Source organism: Rhizophagus irregularis, chromosome 10 (assembly GCF_026210795.1).
Source record: "Rhizophagus irregularis chromosome 10, complete sequence".
NCBI lineage: Eukaryota > Fungi > Glomeromycota > Glomeromycetes > Glomerales > Glomeraceae > Rhizophagus > Rhizophagus irregularis.
In genome coordinates, this window is record NC_089438.1 from 3,818,489 (window position 1) to 3,841,980 (window position 23,492).

Consider the following 23,492-nt stretch of genomic DNA (forward strand, 5'->3'; position numbering starts at 1 on the left):
GGGAAAAAATTGGAGACAAATTTATAATAAAATGATCGACAAAACTGGTTTTAAAGTTAAACAAATAAATGATCTACAGTCACGTGCTTACTGACTTATTTCCAGGCACTGTACATAATCTATGAAAATAAATAGAAACGGTACTTTAGAGGAATTGAGTGATTAAAAGGAGAAAAGCACCAATTAGGAAGTTGGGCTTTTGGACAAAAATTTGGATAATCGATAGATCAAATGATCAATCCCAGAAGTTTTAGCTTAGGTGGTACAGAAATGTCAGCGGATAGAAAATAACACATGACTTGTTCATGTATCACGTGGATTATATGTTTTGTGATTCATCGCTTGGCCATCGCAAAAGATCCAATTATGTGGATATTGTAATTTGATATTAAGCACTGCCCGACAAAATGAAATTGAAAACAAACGTAAAAAAAATAGTAATATGTTGTAAGTTCGTCAAGATTTTTATGAAAAATATATTCCTAAGATTATGGGCATAAATTTTCCAGTATTAAAAGATGTAAATTTCCTTTAAAATTACGTAATATTCATGCTCCAATTGCTCCAAGAACTAACATCAAATTCACTATCACATGGCGTATAACCCGCATTGCTGGTGTTTGAACTTTGAAGTTATGCGGTGACAATTAATATGTGACAAATAAGTTTCCACACCAAAAAACTGTCTCTCAGATAATGACAACGCGGCTTCGGTGATGAATATTACATGATAGTGAAAATTTGATGGTGTTACTGAGGAAGATGACTGCATGTCTTTTGCTGTTGCATTGGGTTTGGATTCATTTTATAAATAAATATATACATAATAAACTGGTTTATTTTTTATTATCAAATGTACGTATGTATCTTATTATAATAAATTATATCGATATTATATTCATCTTAATTGAAATAAAATATAAATATATCGGAGGAAAATAAGATTTCTTTATTACACTCTCGGATATTTGTAATCAAAATTCTATGATTATATAACTGATAATAAGAAAAAAAAATAATTTTGTAAATTTCTTTTATTTAAAATATATAAATATATATATATATAATGAGCTATCTGTTTAAGTGTAACATTGTTAATTCACTAACATATAAAATTACAAACTATGAATTCTGAATTATGTCACATCTTATCACTCTATTCTTATAATAATTTTTTTAGATGTAATATCGTTTATATATAATTTGTATGTATAGAATTCCAAAAAATACGCCTATACTGAAATAAACTTACTACTGATCTTGACGAAATTTTATTACATCATTAAACTTGGAGACATAATAGTTGTAGTAACAAATGGCTAAATAAAAAATATAAAATTTAAAAGAACAAAACTTTTTAATTTTCTTCTTATCTATATTTTTTATAACTCACCACTAAAATACCAACGTTTCTTTAAAATTTTAGTAGACAGCAACGTTTGTTTAAATTGATCATAAAAATCTAGTTGCGAAGAGGTCATTAAACCACAATTTCCTATTTCTCTTAAGTTTTTATAGCTATAATTTTTCATAATATTATTTAATCTATCAAAATTTCTAGGTTGCTCGTTTTGTTACATATGAGATATAACTATTAATGGTGACATACCAAAAAAACCTCCTATACATCCTGATAATGATGCACAAAAAATTTTTTTGTATAAGGTAATTGTTTACATTATATGTATTATACTGTATGTTAAGATATAAAAATGTTTAATTTATTTACTTTGAATCTTTTGGTATAGTATTTTTTTTAAATCTAACATAAATACCAAATCTCAACATAAAATAAATGATTTGCCCGAATATTCCTCTATATAATCCTCTAATACATCCATATGTTACTATATCATATATGTTCCATTGCTAAATTAACCATTGATTATCTTGTTACTGAATTATTAAAAATGGGTTTGTTGCTATTTGTCTTGTTGCTAACGGGCTAACCTACGGATGATTAATATTGCCAATGATGATGCTACTCCTTAAATAAAAAAGGAGTTTAAATTCGTAAAATCTAATTCTATGGGCAGAATTAAGATTATTAATAATTAAGTTTTAAATATAGAATTTAATTTTAAAATATATTTTAACGTAGTATCTGCAAAGACAGGTCCCGCGGAATAACCCACAAGGATGTAATCCTTTGCCACCAGACCTAATGCATTTGGGTTAAAATAATAATTTATTTCCGAGTTCATTAGTTAATACAAAAATAATAAAAATGAAAAATTAAAAAAAAAGAATCGATAAAAAAAAAAATTTCTAATTTGCGTCGATGAATAAATATGATCTGCAATTTTCCCTAAATTAGATCAATTATATTTTCCCAAATAAGATATTCTTTAATATCTGGCCCAGCAAAATACATCATAGTATAATGTCATTGCGGACGCCTTAAAGTAATATTTACCAATAGTTTAAGGTCATACGGACCGCAGTAAACTAAATTTAAAACATATTTTGAAAATAGAATCTGAAACAGGGTGAATTATCTAGCTTCCAATAATGGGATGGTAACAATATACCTCACTCAATGTTTTATAGATTGGCTTTTAATTTGAGAAACAAAATTATTTTAACAATTAACAATTATTTTAGTCAGATCTTAACAATCAGTAAATATCTGACAGGATGATCAGAACTTAATATGGAATTACCATATATATATACACCCCAGCCAAATGATCGACATAGTTTATAAGCTGGATGTTCGTGCGCTAACTTATAGCTTATAAACTGCCCATGGGCATATGTAGCCCACGGGATCTGATTGGTTCAGAATGAGGACAATAATGTCCCCGTAATTATGGACTATGTTGCGCCTTCAGTTTAAAAATGAGGACAATAATGTCCTCGTAATTATGGACTATGATAGTCCTTCAGTTTAAAAATGAGGACAATAATGTCCTCATAATTATGGACTGTGATAGTCCTTTAGTTTAAAAATGAGGACAATAATGTCCTCGTAATTATGGACTATGAAGTGCCTTCAATTTAAAAATGAGGACAATAATGTCCTCGTAATTATGGACTATGATATGCCTTCAGTTTAAAAATGAGGACAATAATGTCCTCGTAATTATGGACAATGACATGCCTTCAGTTTAAAAATGAGGACAGTAATGTCCTCGTAATTATGGACTATGATGCGCCTTCAGTTTAAAAATGAGGACAATAATGTCCTAACGTAATTATGGACTATGACAAACCTTCAGTTTAAAAATGAGGACAATAATGTCCTCGTAATTATGGACTATGAAGTGCCTTCAATTTAAAAATGAGGACAATAATGTCCTCGTAATTATGGACTATGATATGCCTTCAGTTTAAAAATGAGGACAATAATGTCCTCGTAATTATGGACAATGACATGCCTTCAGTTTAAAAATGAGGACAATAATGTCCTCATAATTATGGACTATGATGTGCCTTGAGGACAATAATGTCCTAACGTAATTATGGACTATGACAAACCTTCAGTTTAAAAATGAGGACAATAATGTCCTCGTAATTATGGACTATGATGCGCCTTCAGTTTAAAAATGAGGACAATGTCCTCATAATTATGGACTATGATAGACCTTCAGTTTAAAAATGAGGACAATAATGTCCTCATAATTATGGACAATGACATGCCTTCAGTTTAAAAATGAGGACAATAATGTCCTCATAATTATGGACTATGATGTGCCTTCAGTTTAAAAATGAGGACAATAATGTCCTAACGTAATTATGGACTATGACAAACCTTCAGTTTAAAAATTAGGACAATAATGTCCTCGTAATTATGGACTATGATGCGCCTTCAGTTCAAAAATGAGGACAATGTCCTCATAATTATGGACTATGATAGACCTTCAGTTTAAAAATGAGGACAATAATGTCCTAACGTAATTATGGACTATGATAAACCTTCAGTTTAAAAATGAGGACAATAATGTCCTCGTAATCATGGACTATGATGCGCCTTCAGTTTAAAATGAGGACAATAATGTCCTCATAATTATGGACTATGATGCGCCTTCAGCTTAAAAATGAGGACAATAATGTCCTCATAATTATGGACTATGATGCGCCTTCAATTTAAAAATGAGGACAATAATGTCCTCATAATTATGGACTATGGTAGACCCTTCAGTTTAAAAATGAGGACAATAATATTCTCATAATTATGGACTATGTTGGGCTTTAGTTTAAAAATTAGGACAATAATGTCCCTATACATCATGGCGGATTTATAGAATACCCAAAAATTTGTCTGTCATGTCAAATTAAATAAATATTAGATGAGGTATTATTTTAGTCATCAAATTTCTATTTAAGTCCCAAATTTATTAGTGAACAGTCAAAAATGAGTTCTAAAAAATTTTTTTGTACCTTAAATCTTGCATCTAACCAATTTTCCCATTATCTAACCAATTATTTCAGTATTAAAGGCACATCATTATTTGACATTTTTTAGGAAAAAGCTTAATGTTTTGGTAAGTCAATTTTGATTTCTGAGGGCGCAGCAGGATTTTTGCCAAATTTCATAAATCCGCTGCAATAAATGATGGACTATGATGGACTTCAGTTTAAAAATAAAGGAAAAAATTATATAGTGGAACGGAAAGTTCACTATGACGAGCTTTGACTGTATAACTTTAGTTGCTTATTTAAATTTTTTTTTACTAGCTAGTACTAGTATTTTTAATTATCCAATCAAAATTATAGTCCAGAGTTTAAGTATTAAATAAGTTGCAAATTCAACTGTAAAGTTCTTTAATTAATTGCATATGGTTTAATATATTTAATTTCAATTTTTATATAATGATAATATACATGATTTAAAATGTACAATTAGCTTACTGGTATATAATGAATTGGTCTGTTCTGTTCTGATCCAGTCTGGTTTTAACAAAACTAGTCTTTTAACTAGAACTGGATCAAATCAGCCTTTGAGCCATTTTAAAGATTGTTCTTTAGACTGGTATAAAACTGAAATTATTTTGCTATATGTATGTAGCTTTGACTTAATCAGAAAGACAATGAAATTATCAGTCATAACTTAACAGTCATTATTTAATTATATCTAATTTGTAATAAACTGATATGAAATTTGAAATATGAAATTTTAATATTATATGATAATGAAATTAAATCATTTTATTGGATGAAAAATTTATAACCTTGGATTAAAGACCATAATAACCAGTTCTAGAACTGGGGAAATTATTTTATTACCAACTATAATGCTAACTATTCTACTATTCACTCAAATTATTTATCTTAAAATATATGTTATTTAAATTACTTAATATCTTTTTCTTATCTTCAGTACTTAAATCAGAATAATTACAGAATAAAACATCTTCAGGCCATCCTATTATAGTATATTTAGTTTGGTTATACCAATTTTTATAGGGTATTCTTTCTTTTGTTATCAAATCTATAATTAATTAAGTATAATTATTATTAACTTTCCATTATATTTAAAATTATAATTATTACTTACTAAATTTCTCTTGTAAATATTTTCTAACTTTATCACGTGCATTCTTACTATTTGGACATTCTTTATCAATAATAGATAATTGATCATCTGCACTTTCTATCATAGTTATATCCTCTATATCTTTTTGAAATGTAACTTGTTTAATAATTTCATTTTTAGCTGATACAGAATAATATAAAAAGTTAGTTAATTTTTATAACATTTGTATAAAATAATATTATTATACCTGATTTTTTTAAACAAGAAAAATGATAAAAACTGTTATGAATTTCGTCTAGTTTTAAGCAGGACTTGTAAAATTCTTCACCAACTGGAGTTCCAAAATAAGAGATGTTCAATTCTTTGCTTAAAGGAATCACAAGTGTCAAAAATTCTACATCACAGGTAATTTGTAAAGTTCGATACTAGAAATCAAGCATTTAATAATTAATTATATAGAATTTTATATTTTAACTGATAATCTAATAATATATATACATACCAATTTTCTAATTTCACAAATTTGTTTATTTAATTCAGCTTTGCGAAGTCTTATACTTTCTATTAATTTTGGTTCTTTATTGAATCTATTTTCAGATAATTCTTCAGCTCTGTTTTTAAAAGAATTCAATTGTTCTTTATTAAGCAATGCATATTCTTCAGCACATTGTTTTTGAGCTCCTGGAGTAGTAACTTTAATTTCTAGTAAATATATAATTCTTTTAATAAGTAAATATTTTATGATAAATTAAACCAATAATATTTATAGAACATACTATTTTTTTTGAACCATTCAGTTTGAAATGTATTCCATGAACTAATACTGCGAGTCTTTTTTGGTGCTGGTTCTCGATTATCTTTCATGATACTCTATAATTTATAAAAAATTTGGTCAAATCAAAATAAATTATTCTTTGAATTGTATTCAAAATTTTTAACCTTTATAAATGCTAGCTCAAGTTGGCATTCATCAGATAACATTTGGATTTCTGCATCATGTTTTTGTTGTAAAGCAATAATCTTTTCATATTTTTCCTGTGTAAGACCTAAATTAAATTAATTAACTTAAATATAAACTGAAAGTATAAAGTATTTTAATATTTAAAACATTATATTGTAATTACCATCGCCTTTTTCTTTGAAAAGTTGATCACTAAAAGAATCAGATATGAGATATTAATACAAGGTAAATAATTTTTAAACAGTATATCAAAAAAACTTTACGTTGAAATATCCATTATGAGATGGGTGTAAAGAGATTAAATGATCAAAAAGATGAAAAGATTGTGATGAAAAAAGCATGAAAATGTTATTTTAATTGGCTGTCAGCTATTTTGATCAAGAATTATGATTGGCTAATAATCACCTGAAACAAACAAACAATCATTTGTACAATAAATAACGAAAAAAATATGATTCAAAGTTTTGGTGACATACTTTTAATTACTAACTTATCAAATTGCTTCTCTTTACTGAATTTTTAGAAAGCTTACTTATTCACTGTTAGGGTATTTAACTCATTACCATTTCTAATATTTTCTCATTTTATTTTTTTAATAATTTTACTATTTTCTGAATTTTTTTGTTTTTATTATTTATACTTAACTCCTCTGTTTCTCTATCACTTCTTTTATCCTTCTCTAATCAAGAATCCCCTTATCTTTTAATCCAATTCACCTATGCTTTGAGACTTCTCAGAACTTACTACTTCTTGACATCTCATTTTCCAAATTTTTTCATATATATACGTCAAATATAAGTCACAACATATCTTCAACATCTTTGAATCATCTACTTTACAATGTTTATATTGCCAAATCTTGATGTTAGAAAGTCCACGCATTATCTCATATAGTAAATTCTTAATGTAAATAATCTTGATTTAACATTACTATGTTGTAAAGCTTTTCTCTTTCTTTATTATCTTCTGTAATTACATTGACTGCATCTATCCATAAATTAATAGAAGAATCTTGTTACAATGCTACTATATAGTAGTATGATCCCATGTTTCTGTTTCTTCATTACATCTTATACATTTCTCTGAAGAAGTTCCAAAAACTTTCCTTTGATATAATATTTCATATGTTGGCAATGTTTAAAGAAACTTTTTGATCCTAAAAGCTCTAATTTGAGTATCCATCGCATTAGTTGATGATTTTGATACACTTGTTTCATTACGAATTATCATAAACAAAATTGGCCAATTGATGTTAACTTATATTAGTTACAAATAGCTGTTCTAATTATTTTAATAACATAATTTCTTTCTTATTGTTAAGACTACTAAGGTCTTTGGCCCATTTCTATAACAACCTTCCATATTTTATTTTTTAAAAAAAAATTTGCACTGCATTTCTTTATTAAACAATACCATAGATATACATATTAACGTCAGAAATACCTAGAGGCATGTGAAAAAGCACATGACCCTATAGCAAACCAGTCTATTTAAATACAAAGAGCATATATAATTATATATACCTGAGCGTGCAAAAAGAACTAACAACAATATATAATCGATGTCACTCAACCCAAAAGAAACAATACAAAATAAAAAAAGAAAAACAAAAAACTTTCACACATAACATATATAAAAACTCTAGACCTAACAGAAAACTAAAATTTAACTAAAGTAAGATTACAAGTAACTTCCATTATACGGAAATGTGTTTAAAACCAAACGAAACTTTCATTAGTGACCACTCGCCCAGAATTATCACACCTCTTTTCCAACTTCCATCACCTATAATCCACTTATCCCTTTTTTTTATTTTTTTAATTTTAATAATGCATTTATTATCAATTACAAAAAGATTACATAAAAAAATTTTTAAAACACTAAAAAATAATTAAAAATTTTAATTATCTTCTATAACTAAAAGCATTTTATACTAAAAAATTTTTTTATACTAATTTATTTTAATACCCCCATGATTTCGTAATTGATATACCTTCCATTATTTCTAATATTGTTTTCTATATTTTTTCTTTATCTTTTTCTATATTATCTGCTGTTTTGTATTTTTTCTCGCTTTACCTCCTCCTTTTGCTCTTTTGATCTTTTTTACGTTTCTTTTTCTCACCTTTCTTTAAATCCTTCTTTTCTTCTATCGCCACTACATCTTTACATCTTTTATCCCATATTTTCAATCTTATATTCTCATAACAAAAACACCACAATTCTTCTATAATCATATTGTATTCTTTTTCTTCAAAATAAGATTGAAATTGTTATTATATAATCCTCTAAGCATCTCCCATTCTCTACTAAAACCTAATAAAATTCTTGTAGGCTTTTCTAATACTTGAACAAAATCCTATTAATATCTCATAATATTGTCGAATCATCAATCTTTTTTTCATCCTCCAACTTTTTATCGAATTCTCTATAATTTCTCTTACAGAAAATTCATTACACTCACATTTCCATTAATTATACCAATCTTCTTCTTCCTTATTGCATCTTGGGCAGGTATCATTATCAATCCAAATATTTTCCTTTTAAAAAGTACACTATATGTTAGTAATTCTTTTATCCAATTTTTAATTTTATACGCTCTTTCTTTTGTGTCCTCTTGCGCACATTGCCAAAATGTAAATTTGTTCCATTGCTTATAAATTTTAAAGACTTTACCCAATCGAATTTATTTCTGTAATTATAGGAAAATAAATCTTCAATCTTTTTACTATTTAAAATTTCGTTCTTCCATATCACTTCTGAAACTTTCTTTCGCCATCCCCTTAAATCTCCTAAAATCAAATTATATTTCCAATATAAATTGAATTCGTTGGTCACTAATCCCCCTTCATTAAAGTCTATCATATATGTTTCATTTTTGCTTTCTTTCATTTGCAATAGAATTTATCCATTTCTTCTTTACATATTTTTATATCGTTCGCCTCCTTCTCCGTACACGAAATCGTTCTTATATTCATTTGCGATCAAAACTTTTCTATTACCAATAACTCCATATTGTATTCATTATCTAACCTTCGTCTTGTACTTAAATTTTCTATAATTCTTTGATAATTCACAAAATTTCCCATCTAAACCTAAAATTAATTCGCTATTACTATTTAATAAAATGATACCTATTATCAAACATCTTAATAAAATTTTGTATTCATTCTCAAACAATACTTTAAATTTTCTGTTAAAATTAATCTCATTCTTTGTAACGAATTCTTCATGTCTTATCTTCCACATTACTAAATATTCAATCGATTTTTTCCCATTTTCCTTAACTTTACTTTTTAGTTTCATAACCTCTATCATTAAAAAATTTACCTTCCTCCTAAAACTAAAATCGTCTTTCTCTAAAATACTATTCTTTAAAATTCTATCAGATTTTTATTTGTATTAACCAAATTATCTATCATCTCAATTCTTGTATTAAATCTTTATTCTTTTTATTCTTCTCTTAAATATTTTTCCACCAGATCATTTATTTTTAATATTTCGGAATGTCTCATAAGGTTTGATATTCCAACCTTCGTTCCGTTTTCTAATAATCCTACTTTCTTCATTTTAAATAAATTAAACATTCAATTTTACTCTCTTTATTCATATTTTTTTTTACCTATATTCTTTTTACAACCCTTACATTTAATTAAAGTAGGTGAATCATCTATATTTATATTCTCATTTATCATGATCCAATGTATCCCTATCCTCTTATAATTTTTATTTCTTGATTTTTTCCTATCTTCTCCAAAGATAGGAAATCCTTTTTCATCATTCCATGTTATTAAATTATTTCTTGACACTTTCTCATTTTCATCAAAAATTTTCATATGAATATTATTTCTATCAAAATTTTTATTTTTATATTAAATTTCTCATCTCTTTATTTTCTCTCACTTCGTTTTCTACAATCTTAAACCAATTAGGTATTTTACCTCTAAAACTCAAATCATTTCCTATAAAACATGTTTCCACTTCATTATTCTAAATTGATTTGCTTCCAATAATTGTTCTAAAAAGAGAATTTCTTTCTTTCTTCGTGATAATGCACTTCTTTAAATTTCTGAATCAGGTAATAGATCTATTATCTCTATATTACCACCTTTAATCTTATGCCCTGCATTTTCGTCTAAAATCTCATGATTGCATAAACTCATGTTTCTGATTTCAACAAGTTAATTGCATCGTTAATCTAACAATTGCGTCCTTTTATTGCTTTACCATTTATATCTCCTATGCACACTGCGGTCCACAATCTCATTTATTCTTGCATTATCTTGATTTTAAATAAAGTACTCAATTTTTCATTACCATTTGCTAAATAAATAACATTCTTACTTAAACTTTCAAGTTGCAGATCGTAAATATTTTTTAACCCATAAAATCTTTCTCATATAAAATCATTTTTTAAAGCTTTCATAATTTGTCCCCATCAAAATTTTTCCTTCGTTAGAATTTTACTTAGTCATTTACCAGAATTTTCAAAAATAATTTTCTCGCTGTCTCTATTAAAGTAATTGGTTGTATCAATTTCAAATCTTGATTCCAGTCGGATAAATTAGACCTTTTTTCCATTCTCCTAAAATTACTCCACACTCCATACCCTCATTAATTATTCCTAACAAAAACCTTTTGTTAAATTTTTACAATATTTCCAATAGTCATATGGAATCCCACATTCCCACTAATATCTGGAGCTTTATTATTTTTTGCGTGCTGGCATCTCTATAAAAAAAATAAGAAATTTCAGAAACATTTCTTTAAAACAATTAAATTAAAGAAAAAGCTCTATCTCCTATAAGTGTCTACCTTCTTTGTTTAATGGCACCCTTTGAAAAACTTTAAATTTATATTTCATTTATACAGTATTCTCTATTGTCTCATGTTTTATTATACAAGTAAAGATTTTGATTATCTCAAATTTAGCTATAATAAATGATGGTACTGGATTATATTATAAATAGTTGATAGAAGCCAGGTGTAGAGTACTGAAATATTTGCAAAGAAATCTTAAAATAAAATTGGAATTTTAACAATTTAATTAGCGTTAATTAGGATAATCATTAAAAGCCGAAACCAAATTTACTTTTATACCATGTGAAATCAGACAATCAATACAAAATATGACGTAATAAAAGTTATTGGAAAAATCGAAAAATCAGAATTTTTTTATTTGATTATAATAAATATAAAAATAATTATTAAAAGTTTAATATTCAGTTTCATAATAAATATATAATATTTATATAACAACTTAATTAAAATTAACATCATGGCAGATTTATGAAATACCCCAAAATTTGTCTGTCATGTCAAATTAATTATATGTTTGATCACCAAATTTCTATTTAAGTCCCAAATTTATTAGTGAACAGTCAAAAATGAGCTTTAAAAATTTTTTTTTCCAGTGTTAAAGGCGCATCATTATTTGACATTTTTTTAGGAAAAATTTCTGTAAGTCAATTTTAATTCCCAAGGGCGCAGCAGGACTTTTTCCAAATTTCATAAATCTTTATAAATCTGCTGCAATGATGATAATCAGTAATATTTATTTCTTGAAAAAATAATCGCAAATGAAGTTAAATTTTTTCGCCTAATATGAAGAATTTTATGCCACAATAAATTTGCATCATTTTTGTGATTGATTTAATATATAAATTTGCACAAGAAAATAATTTTTACACAAAAACCCTATAACTATCTTTTTTTATTTAGTAATCATTAATTTAAATTTGATTGATGATATATTACATTTTATTTTCAATTGACCGTTTATGATTAAATAATCCTTTGTAATTTAAATTGTATTATAGTTACTAATTAAAAAAATTCAAATAAAATGTATAGATTTTTTTTTATTATTTTAGCCCCCATTTGATCGGAGTACAAACTATAAATAAGTTTTCTATAATTTTTAACAGGTAATTAAAGTAATTATTCTATTTTGAGTTACAATCTAAAAATAGTATAGAAAACATTTCAAACATTTTCCCATTACGCGTTTAATTCTAAAAATAGTATAGAAAACATTTCAAACATTTTCCCATTACGCGTTTGATTCTAAAAATAGTATTGAAAACATTTTAAACATTTTTCCATTACGCGTTTAATTCTAAAAATAGTAAAACATTTTCCCATTACGCGTTTAAGTCATTTAATTCTATAAATAGTATAGAAAACATTTCAAACATTTTCCATTACGCGTTTAATTCTAAAAATAGTAAAACATTTTACCATTACGCGTTTAATTCTAAAAATAATTAATTACAAATGTACTAGAATAAAATAACATAAACAATCCCTATTTTTCTTTTTTTTTAACGTTTACGAAATTTTAAACTTTTACAATGTCAAATAATATAAAGGTAAATTGTACTTTTAGTTATTATAGTTAAATAAAATTATTTATAATGTATTTAATATGTTTATTTATTTAACTTTAAGGACAATAAAGTTTCATTATCATTATCTGATAATGACAATATAAAAATTTCAGAAGCTTTATCTTTTATTCGTAATAAACTTCAAGGCCGCCTTAAAAACATTTCTGTCATCAACGATCGTACAGCTGTCGTCATATATGGAAAACATAAAGATAGATTGATGATCGATTTGAAGGATAATAATTATTATGAAAATTTAGAAGTAAGATTATTAAAATTAAATTCTTTTTTTTCTCTATAATTTATATTTATATTTTTATATGCATATTAGGAAAAACTCGAAGCACTTAAAGCTGAAAATAATAATTTGCTGGTAAATAGTGTTATATATAATACAAATGTGTTTTAATTTTAAAATTTACATTTTATTAAAATTTTATTTAATATATTAAAATTTACTTTAGTCTGAATTGAAGAAGTTTGAAACCCTGGCGCGTTTTGATGGATCATTTTCAACAGTCGTATCATCAGATAATTATAATAACGAAACTAGTCTAGTTGATAACATATCTACAACTTCTACTGCATCTAATAATTTGCCATCAATGTCATCCCCGTCTATATCATCTTCTTCTAAACCTTTTAAATTAGAAGATTATATTACAGTTTTAAATAATGATTTAAATACCGTTAATCAATCAATTGAAGATGATTCTGATGAAATTTGGGAGAAATTAAATTCCAGATGCCACAAAAAATTTGGATATAATAACGAAATCAAACAACCTACAAGAGAGGATATAAAATGGGGGGCTGATATTCTACCTATTTATGCAGAATGGAAAAAACTAAAAGATTTTAAATGTTTAATAGAAAAATGGATCGCTAAAATCAACGAATATATGCAGAAAAATGATATGTTATCGTCGTCCCCAACTTTAATTTCATCTTCATCTTCGTTCTCAACATTAATTCAACCATCACCATCTTCAACATCAGTTCCATTATCATTTGTCTCTTTAATTAAAGGAAAGAAAGTAAGAGATAATGTAAATGAAAGCATAGAAGTTGTAAAAATTAATGTAGATAATAAAAATGAAGTGGACGAAGATGTAGAAATTATGGAGATTGATGTAGAAAATGACAATATACAAAATGAAGAAACTGAAGGTATTTCTGTTTTTTATTGAACTAATAAATATAATTATTATTAATTTATATTTATATAATCTATTATATTTCTTAAATCAATAGATAAAGCAAAAAAAAACCTTGAAGCTAAAGAATTAAAAGAGAAGAAATTCAAAAAATTTGGTGAAAAACTCCGAAAACTAGTTATGGATGATCTTCAATCAAATACTCATGATTCACCAGTTCAAAAATTGGCAGATAAAGATATGGTTAATGAATCGGATTTACAAAATAATAATTTAACGCACTCCCTTAATCTTTTAACTGCTGAACCAATTAAGATTATAGATAAAACAAGTGGTATACAAAGAGTCAAGCAGTGGGCCCTCCAAAAGAACCAAATAGAAAAAATTGGAATAGCGTTCAATGTATTCAAGTTTTATCATAGGATGTCCTTGATTGATATTTATAATGAAATTAATGTTGTGGCAGAATCAAATTTTCCAAATCAGAAGGGTAAACAAAGGACATTTGTAAAAGAGATTATTTGTATTCAAGAAGGCATTTCAGAACGTTCAGAACAACGTTTTAAAACAAGTGCAATGAGGTTACAACATATCGTTAGTGCAGGAATATCCTTTAATCAGATAATTAAAGTAGGAATGCACGTATCTGATTTTGAATCCACCAACCATTTTTATGAAATATTTATGGAAGCACTTGATATCAATTCAATAGAAAATTTAAATGAAGGAGTACGACCATTAAATACAAAAATTTTATTTGATAAATTGTCAGCATATGAAATAATGGAACTAGATTAATGAGTTTTAGCATTTATTAATTTTTAGTTAAATTTGTATTGTTTTTTTTTTGAAGTAGGGAATTATTATAAAATCTTTACTAAATATTATTAAAATTATTGAAATAAAAGATTCTTAAAGTAATAGTTCAGTATAAATTAAAGTTACCGTGCATTGCTTAAAAGGCCCATTTTAGCTTCTATATTTAATACCGACCCAAAATATCATAATATATAGATTTTTTTTATTTTCTTAAATTAAGAATATTAAACCATTAAACCATTACTATAAGTTGAATGAAATCTTTCGTACATTAAATTTGTTTAATACAGCAGGATGTATGTATACACCCGATCTAATTAAATGTTTTAAACCTGGTAAATTGATTTATACCTAAGGTATTAGGCAGTGTTATAAGGTACTTATGGTAATATCTGCTAATCTGCTTTTATTTTATAAATAGATTTGATCTGCAGCAAGTAGTCTAATTGGCTAATTTAGTTTGATCAATCCCGAAAAATTTTTTTTTGTAAATTTATTCTTTTTACATATTTAATATGAATAAAGGAAATTTGAATAAAAAAGGTATTTATATTATTGTTATTAAAGAAATATATTTAAATTGTTACTTAATATCTTTTATTTTTAGGTAAAATTAGTTACAGGCCTTATTTAGTTTCTTCAAATAAAAAAAATGCAAAAAAAGTAGTTATTAATCGATATGCAAAAGGAAGTAACAAATATCGAGCCAAAAATTTATCTGAAAATATATATAAATCTACTGAAATAGTGGATGAAGATAGAAACAATGATGAATGGATAGATATTGATATTATAAAAGAAGATGAAAACTATAGTTCTGCTAAAAATACATATAAAAATGCTCAAAAAAATTTGTCCGAAAATTGGAGAAAAATCTCACCAAAATTATTTGACATTATGATAGAAAATAATGCAATTAATAAGGACTCCAAATGCTTCAAATGTAATTCACCTGCCATTTGTTATTGTTTAGATTGTGGTCTTAATACTTATTTGTGTTTAGAGTGTAATACTTTATATCATAAGGATATAAATTTATTTCATAGAAAAGTTTTTATAAGTAGTATTTTTGATAAAGAAGAAATAAAACTACCACAATTATGTACAGGATTTTGTGAGCATGAAATTAAGGAAATATCAATCATTAATTTAAAAGGTAAAGTATAAATCTTATTTGTTATACTTTAATAAAATTTTCAATTAAATAAATATTGCATTAAATAGGAATATTTAAAGCAAAATTTCCAACTTGTGAAGGTTTGGTTGAAACATTAATCAGGCATAAATTATTTCCTTCCACCCCTATAAATCCACAAGTTGCTTTCTCATTTGAATTATTTGATATTTATCAAGAATTATTACTCGAAGCACATGTATCATATCTTTCATTTTGTCGAGTATTAGAATCATTATTCTCTGATCAAGATATAACTAGAGTTAAGTTTTTAAAAAATTTCATTATATTAATGTTATATAGTTTACTAATATGTTTTTATTATTATTAGAACATATATTATCTTTTTAAATCTGCTTTTCATCAATATTTAGGATTAAAAACTATGATTGAAAATACTATTAATAAGTTATTTAGTAGTAAATCACAATTTAATTGTCCAGCTTGTCCACAGGTAACTTTATTTTTTGCTTGATTTACTTCCCATTTATATTTTTAAAAACTTTTTTACATTATATTTTGAATTAATAAACAAATTTAATTATAGCCAGAAGAGAAAAACTCTAAAATTATAATTGCATTGGATGCTAATTTTCAACTTAAACGAATGAAAAGTGCTGGTTCTAATATTGGTGAAAGAATAATTGAAGAATCATTTATTTTAAACCAAAATAAATATGATGAATGGGTACAAAATTCGATTAATTTAAGTTCATTAAATACATTAAATATAAATAATAATAATGCGGTAAGTATTCTATATATATATTTGTTGTTTATTTAACTTCATTTATTATTTTAATTTGTTAATTATTAATTATTTATTATTTCATTAAGCAAATAAATGTATGTGACAGCCATTTTAAAGCGGCTAATCAAACAAAAGCAAACCTTAAATCCAATTATTTGGACGATACAGGAATATTTGGAAGTACATGTAGGCACGGCATTCCTTTAAAATTTATTAATTTAAAAGGAATTGGTGAAAGGTAATTTATATATTATTGTAATATTAACATTTGATATTAACATTAGTTATTCATATTATATAATTACATTTTTATAGATTTTCTTTAGCAGAATATATTTTATCAGATTTACATAATATGTTTTATGAAGATTCTTCTACATTTATTGTCTTATATGATATTGCATGCAATCTTCATTCACATGTAGAAAAAAGTGAAAGTAGACTTTTTCCATTCAAATCTCGATTTAATTGGTGTGTTTCAATATTTCATGCCTATGCACATTCAATGAAATGCCAATTAAATTACCACCCAAGGGCTTGTAATTCCATAGGATTAACTGATGGGGAAAGTTTAGAAAGACTGTGGTCATATTTAGGACGCTTTTCTTCTACAACAAGATATATGAGACCACATCATAGATTGGATATTTTAGAAAAAGGAATTCAGCATATAAGTAGAAAAATGATTAGTAATTTAGGTAATGTTCAATTAAATTTATGATAATTTAAAATATTTATATTTTAATTTATATTTTTATTTTATATCAGCATGTAACTTAGTTAAAAGGTTTAAAAATGCTTATAAAATAATGAATGTATCAGTAAAAATATTAAAAGAAATGGAACAAATGCATGGAATTGATGAAAGTAAAATACTTTATTATATTCAGTGCCAGTATGAATCCAATTTTGGTAAATATTATGTATTTTATTATGCTAATTTTTTAAAAATTAGTTTTAATATATGAGATTTTTAGTTTTTAGGCAACATTTAATTGGAAAAGAGTTGTATTTCTTAAACCTAATGGAATTACATCGATATGAGTATGTACTAATTTTATTCAAGTAATAATTATTTTAATATTACTAAATACTAATATTATTTTTTTAGGATTGAAATATCAAAAGCTAACTCTGAAAGACAGTTGGAATCATTAAAAAGATCTCGCTCATTATATATAAAAAAAGTTGAAAAATGTGAATCAGATTTAGATATACCTGAATCAAAAAGATGGAATCCATTTAATCCTATATATTCCAAATATTTTCATGATTATTGTGAACGTAATTTGGATTTAATTTCTGATAAGCTTAGAAAATTTCGTAATGAATATATATTTAAAAATTCACAATTATATAATCAAGACCATATAGGTAATTATATATATTTGTAATCTTAACTTATTTATTAAAATATTATTTAACCATATTTATTTTTATTAGGTCATAAGTTAACATTAAAAATTAAATCAAGTATTAAAGATATTTCAAAACAAATTGAAATAAACATTTCATATTATGAATATTTCAGATTACTTGCACAAGAAAATTCATTTTGTAAAGATTATCCAAAAGCAATATTTAATGAAATAGTTAATCATACGTCAGATTTTTGGCAAATATTAGATATATCAATTAATGATAAAATGGATAATATACCTCGAATAGTTATATTCAATTCAATTAAAAATTTTAATAATTTACAACGGTCTAAAGAAGAAATATCATTAATTGTGCAAGAATTAAAAAGATTATATGATTTCTGGATGAATTATAAAATTAAAATTGAAAATAAATTACAACAATTACAACAATTTAATGAAAAAACTACAAAAAATGTAAGTATTATTCATTTTTATCTTGTAATTATTTTGAACAAGCTATTAATAATCTAAATAAAAAATTTGTTTGTAGTATGGAATGATTTGTATTTTGATGAAATATTATAAAAATGTAAGTAAAAATTTAGAAAATTGTCAGATAGCTTTAAACAAAATTGAAAATTACAAAGTGAATAATACTGTACAAGTAGTAGATGTTCCAATTTATGATTTAATTAATGAGATTGAGGAAGATAATCTTTTAAAAGGAGATTTAGCAGAAAATTTAACTGAATTAGAAATTTGTGATAATGAAGAATGTATAGAATATGAAGGGGAAATAGTAGATAAAAGTAAAGATTGTGAAGAAGAAATAATAACAGAAGGTGAAAGTATGGATTATAAAATAGTATAATCGATCCAAAAGGAGCAATATGAATTGAATATCTAATAAATCTGACAAATATTTTGATACTTAAAAAAATTAGTCATATATGATATAATATTTATTATAACAACTTTGAAATAAATAGAAGAAACCTATTTTACTTTAAAAATAACTTTTCTAACAATTTGATTAGGAGTTTAAAGCGGTAAAAAAATATTGCAATTAAAATATATTTTTATTTCTCTAAATTTTCTGCCATATTATTACCTTTTAGTTTAAATGGTTATGGCACAATTTCCTGACGGGATTACATTTGCCTGAAAGATTTGGCCAGTGTTATGCAGGTTATGCATGAACACGTGATCAAACGGCCAGCGTTAGGTTATTGGAAAAATGTCCTGTCAGGGAACAGTCCATAAGTGGTTTAAATAGACAATCAAATATGAAAATACATTTTAAACAAAAAGAACATGCTATTTATAATATAACCTGTTAATAGTAAGTTATATGAGTATACTACTGTTATTATTTTAAATGAGATCTATAATTATAAAGACACTATGATTGTCCATTTACTAATTAGGAGGTTCCTATAATCTATATATGAATACAGAAGCTGAATATAATTTAAATGAGAGGTCCAATATAGTCTGTAATTATGAGAGCTATTTTTAAACTAAAGGACTATCATAATCTATAATTACGAGGACATTATTGTCCTCATTTTTAAACTGAAGGCACATCATAGTCCATAAATACGAGGACATTATTGTCCTCATTTTTAAGTTGAAGGTCTATCATAGTCCATAATTACGAGGACATTATTGTCCTCATTTTTAAACTAAAGGACTATCATAGTCCACAATTACGAGGACATTATTGTCCTCATTTTTAAACTGAAGGCACATCATTGTCCATAATTATTAGGACATTATTGTCCTTATATTTAAACTGAAGATCTATCATAGTCCATAATCACAGGGACATTATTGTCCTCATTTTTAAACTGAAGACACTTCATACTAGTCCATAATTACAAGGACATTATTGTCCTCATTTTTAAGTTGAAGGTCTATCATAGTCCATAATTACGAGGACATTATTGTCCTCATTTTTAAACTAAAGGCTTGTCATAGTCCATAATTACGAGGACATTATTGTCCTCATTTTTAAACTGAAGGCACATCATTGTCCATAATTATTAGGACATTATTGTCCTCATTTTTAAAATGAAGATCTATCATTGTCCATAATTACGAGGACATTATTGTCCTCATTTTTAAACTAAAGGACTATTATGGTCCATAATTACGAGGACATTATTGTCCTCATTCTTAAATTGAAGGCACTTCATAGTCCATAATTATTAGGACATTATTGTCCTTATTTTTAAACTGAAGATCTATCATAGTCCATAATCACAGGGACATTATTGTCCTCATTTTTAAACTGAAGACACTTCATACTAGTCCATAATTACGAGGACATTATTGTCCTCATTTTTAAGTTGAAGGTCTATCATAGTCCATAATTACGAGGACATTATTGTCCTCATTTTTAAACTAAAGGCTTGTCATAGTCCATAATTACGAGGACATTATTGTCCTCATTTTTAAACTGAAGATCTATCATGGTCCATAATTACGAGGACATTATTGTCCTCATTCTTAAATTGAAGGCACTTCATAGTCCATAATTACAAGGACATTATTGTCCTCATTTTTAAACTAAAGGACTATCATAGTCTATAATTACGAGGACATTATTGTCCTCATTTTTAAATTGAAGGCACTTCATAGTCCATAATTACGAGGACATTATTGTCCTCATTTTTAAACTAAAGGACTATCATAGTCTATAATTACGAGGACATTATTGTCCTCATTTTTAAATTGAAGGCACTTCATAGTCCATAATTACGAGGACATTATTGTCCTCATTTTTAAACTAAAGGACTATCATAGTCTATAATTACGAGGACATTATTGTCCTCATTTTTAAACTGAAGGCACATCATTGTCCATAATTATTAGGACATTATTGTCCTCATTTTTAAACTGAAGATCTATCATGGTCCATAATTACGAGGACATTATTGTCCTCATTTTTAAACTAAAGGACTATCATAGTCCATAATTACGAGGACATTATTGTCCTCATTCTTAAATTGAAGGCACTTCATAGTCCATAATTACGAGGACATTATTGTCCTCATTTTTAAACTAAAGAACTATCATAGTCCATAATTATGAGGACATTATTGTCCTCATTTTTAAGCTGAATAAGGCGCATCATAGTCCATAATTATGAGGACATTATTGTCCTCATTTTTAAACTGAAGGCGCAACATAGTCCATAATTACGGGGACATTATTGTCCTCATTCTGAACAAATCAGATCCCGTGGGCTACATATGCCCATGGGCAGTTTATAAGCTATAAGTTAGCGCACGAACATCCAGCTTATAAACTATGTCGATCATTTGGCTGGGGTGTATATATAAATTTAGCCGACTGACATATTTCTTTCTCGATTTTTGGAAGGGCTAATCAATCAACGCACCTGACGCACCTCATTTGCTTATAGACCGGTCTAGCCCTTTCCTTTTTTGGTATAAAGTTATATGTAGATCACCGACTAAATATATGCCGCACCTCTACCTGGGTTGATTGATTAGAATTCCAAAAATTGGCCGATATGTTTATAATATATGTATGATGATAAATTTTTACCAAAATTATATTATTGTGCACATAGAAGAATCTTATCAACTGATGTTAACAAAAAAATGATATTACCAAATATTTTACCTGAAATTTATCAAATAATCTTGAGAAACTTTGTATAAAAATAAAAAAATAAAAAATTTTTATGTTACTATTTAATTTTTTTTTATGTATATTAATGGAAGGAGGCTTTCTTTAGAGGAATAAAATCTTGATCGCTGACCGTTGAACTTTCTTTCAAGCATTAAATCCTTCATTTACAATTATTTTTGATTGGAAACAAAAAAACCAAAGGAACAAAATTTTAACATGATATATCAAACAAGTTTTGAAAATGATTCTTTCATAAAATTACAAAATTTTTGTATTGAATTGATTGCGAGTGAAGTTGTCTAAAAAAAATGATGAGAAAAAATTTTGAAGCTTCAAATTAAATTAATTAAGAAAACGCCGAACACTGAAATTAAAATTGTTTTACTTCAAAAGAATAAATAAAGTTTGAGCTAAAAAATAGGGAAAACGTGCAAGGGAAAAACAAACTTTATATTCCATATTATTAGAATATTTAATAAATATGAATTATTAATTCACATCTTAAAAAAATGTAAAAAAGACAAAAATGTATTATTTTATTATTTTTTATATTATATATTAATATATTATGAACTTTTTTTTTTGTCATTTTATTTTAGAGAATATTATAAATAAAATATGTAACAAAATATTATATATATATTTATTTAAATAAAAATAATTTTTAATTTTTTTTTAATATTTCAAGATTTCTAAATGTTAAAATATATATTTTTGTAATTTAAAACCATAAATTTCATAAAAAAATTAATTCTACTTAAATCAAGCCCGCTAATTTTTTAATTTTTCTTTATAATGATTGTGAATAGTACATCTATATACTATATAATTATTATATTGTACATCGAGCATTTCTTGCATTGATGAATATAAAATATTATTAGAATGCAAAAGGAAACAAAATGTTGGATTTTTGTCATCATTCAAGTTGCGTACTAATCCCATATTTTCTTGTTAATATTCCTTTTTTTATTCTATATTAACAGATCATAAATATAATTGTGTTTAGAGTGTTCAAACTTAACGACAAATTGAGTCTCTTAATGATTATGATCTTTTAAGATTTCATTGTAAATAAATTATTTAAATATTTTCGATTAACAACATTGATATTACTATTTAGAAATTGAAAACGAAATTATGAATTATTAAGTAATTAGGCTTAAAAAGGATAAATTTTGTTACACTTACAGTAGTATAATTGAAGTATATTATTGTTAGGTCAGTTCTTTAATGTTTATAAAAATAAACAGTATGCAAAGGGTAAGCAGAAGGATATTATAATACGAAAATTACACAACAAATCCAATCAGATGTGAATAAAGTATGGCTCTACACTAGCTCATACAATCAGACACAAATAAAGGATTAAAAACTCAAATGTTTTCTTATATCAAAACTGAGGAGATAATTCTCACTCTTGTCTGCAACGGGACAGAGCTTTATTTATATTAAATTTCATACATATTTTGATATATCATATAAAATAAACATAACAAATAAAATAAATATAATAAATTTATCTAATAAAATAAATATAATAAATTTATATAATAAAATAAATATAATAAATATAACAGATAAAATAAACATATTAAATCTATCAACTATATATGATTTCCATGATATGTCATACATCTATGACATTCGTGACATTGATCGTCCCTTGTTTTACAATTTTAAAATGATCGACGATCACGTGACATCATATAATAATTACGGTAGAAGCTTTATT

The 23,492-nt window shown here is 25.6% G+C and overlaps 2 protein-coding genes across 2 annotated transcripts; one reads left to right on the plus strand and one right to left on the minus strand.

Moving 5' to 3' along the window:
* Positions 1 to 5,252: 5,252 nt before the first annotated feature.
* Positions 5,253 to 6,717, minus strand: OCT59_002305 (uncharacterized protein; the record flags this gene model as incomplete). Its single annotated transcript, XM_066144414.1, has 8 exons — positions 5,253 to 5,434; positions 5,501 to 5,659; positions 5,727 to 5,904; positions 5,982 to 6,181; positions 6,256 to 6,349; positions 6,419 to 6,525; positions 6,604 to 6,632; positions 6,704 to 6,717. The coding sequence occupies 8 exons, from the start codon at positions 6,715 to 6,717 to the stop codon at positions 5,253 to 5,255; spliced, it is 963 nt and encodes a 320-aa protein (XP_065995578.1).
* A 6,076-nt stretch (positions 6,718 to 12,793) lies between these two features.
* OCT59_002306 (uncharacterized protein) lies at positions 12,794 to 14,784 on the plus strand (the record flags this gene model as incomplete). Its single annotated transcript, XM_066144415.1, has 5 exons — positions 12,794 to 12,811; positions 12,891 to 13,091; positions 13,161 to 13,202; positions 13,294 to 13,999; positions 14,084 to 14,784. The coding sequence occupies 5 exons, from the start codon at positions 12,794 to 12,796 to the stop codon at positions 14,782 to 14,784; spliced, it is 1,668 nt and encodes a 555-aa protein (XP_065995579.1).
* Between the last annotated feature and the right edge of the window lie 8,708 nt (positions 14,785 to 23,492).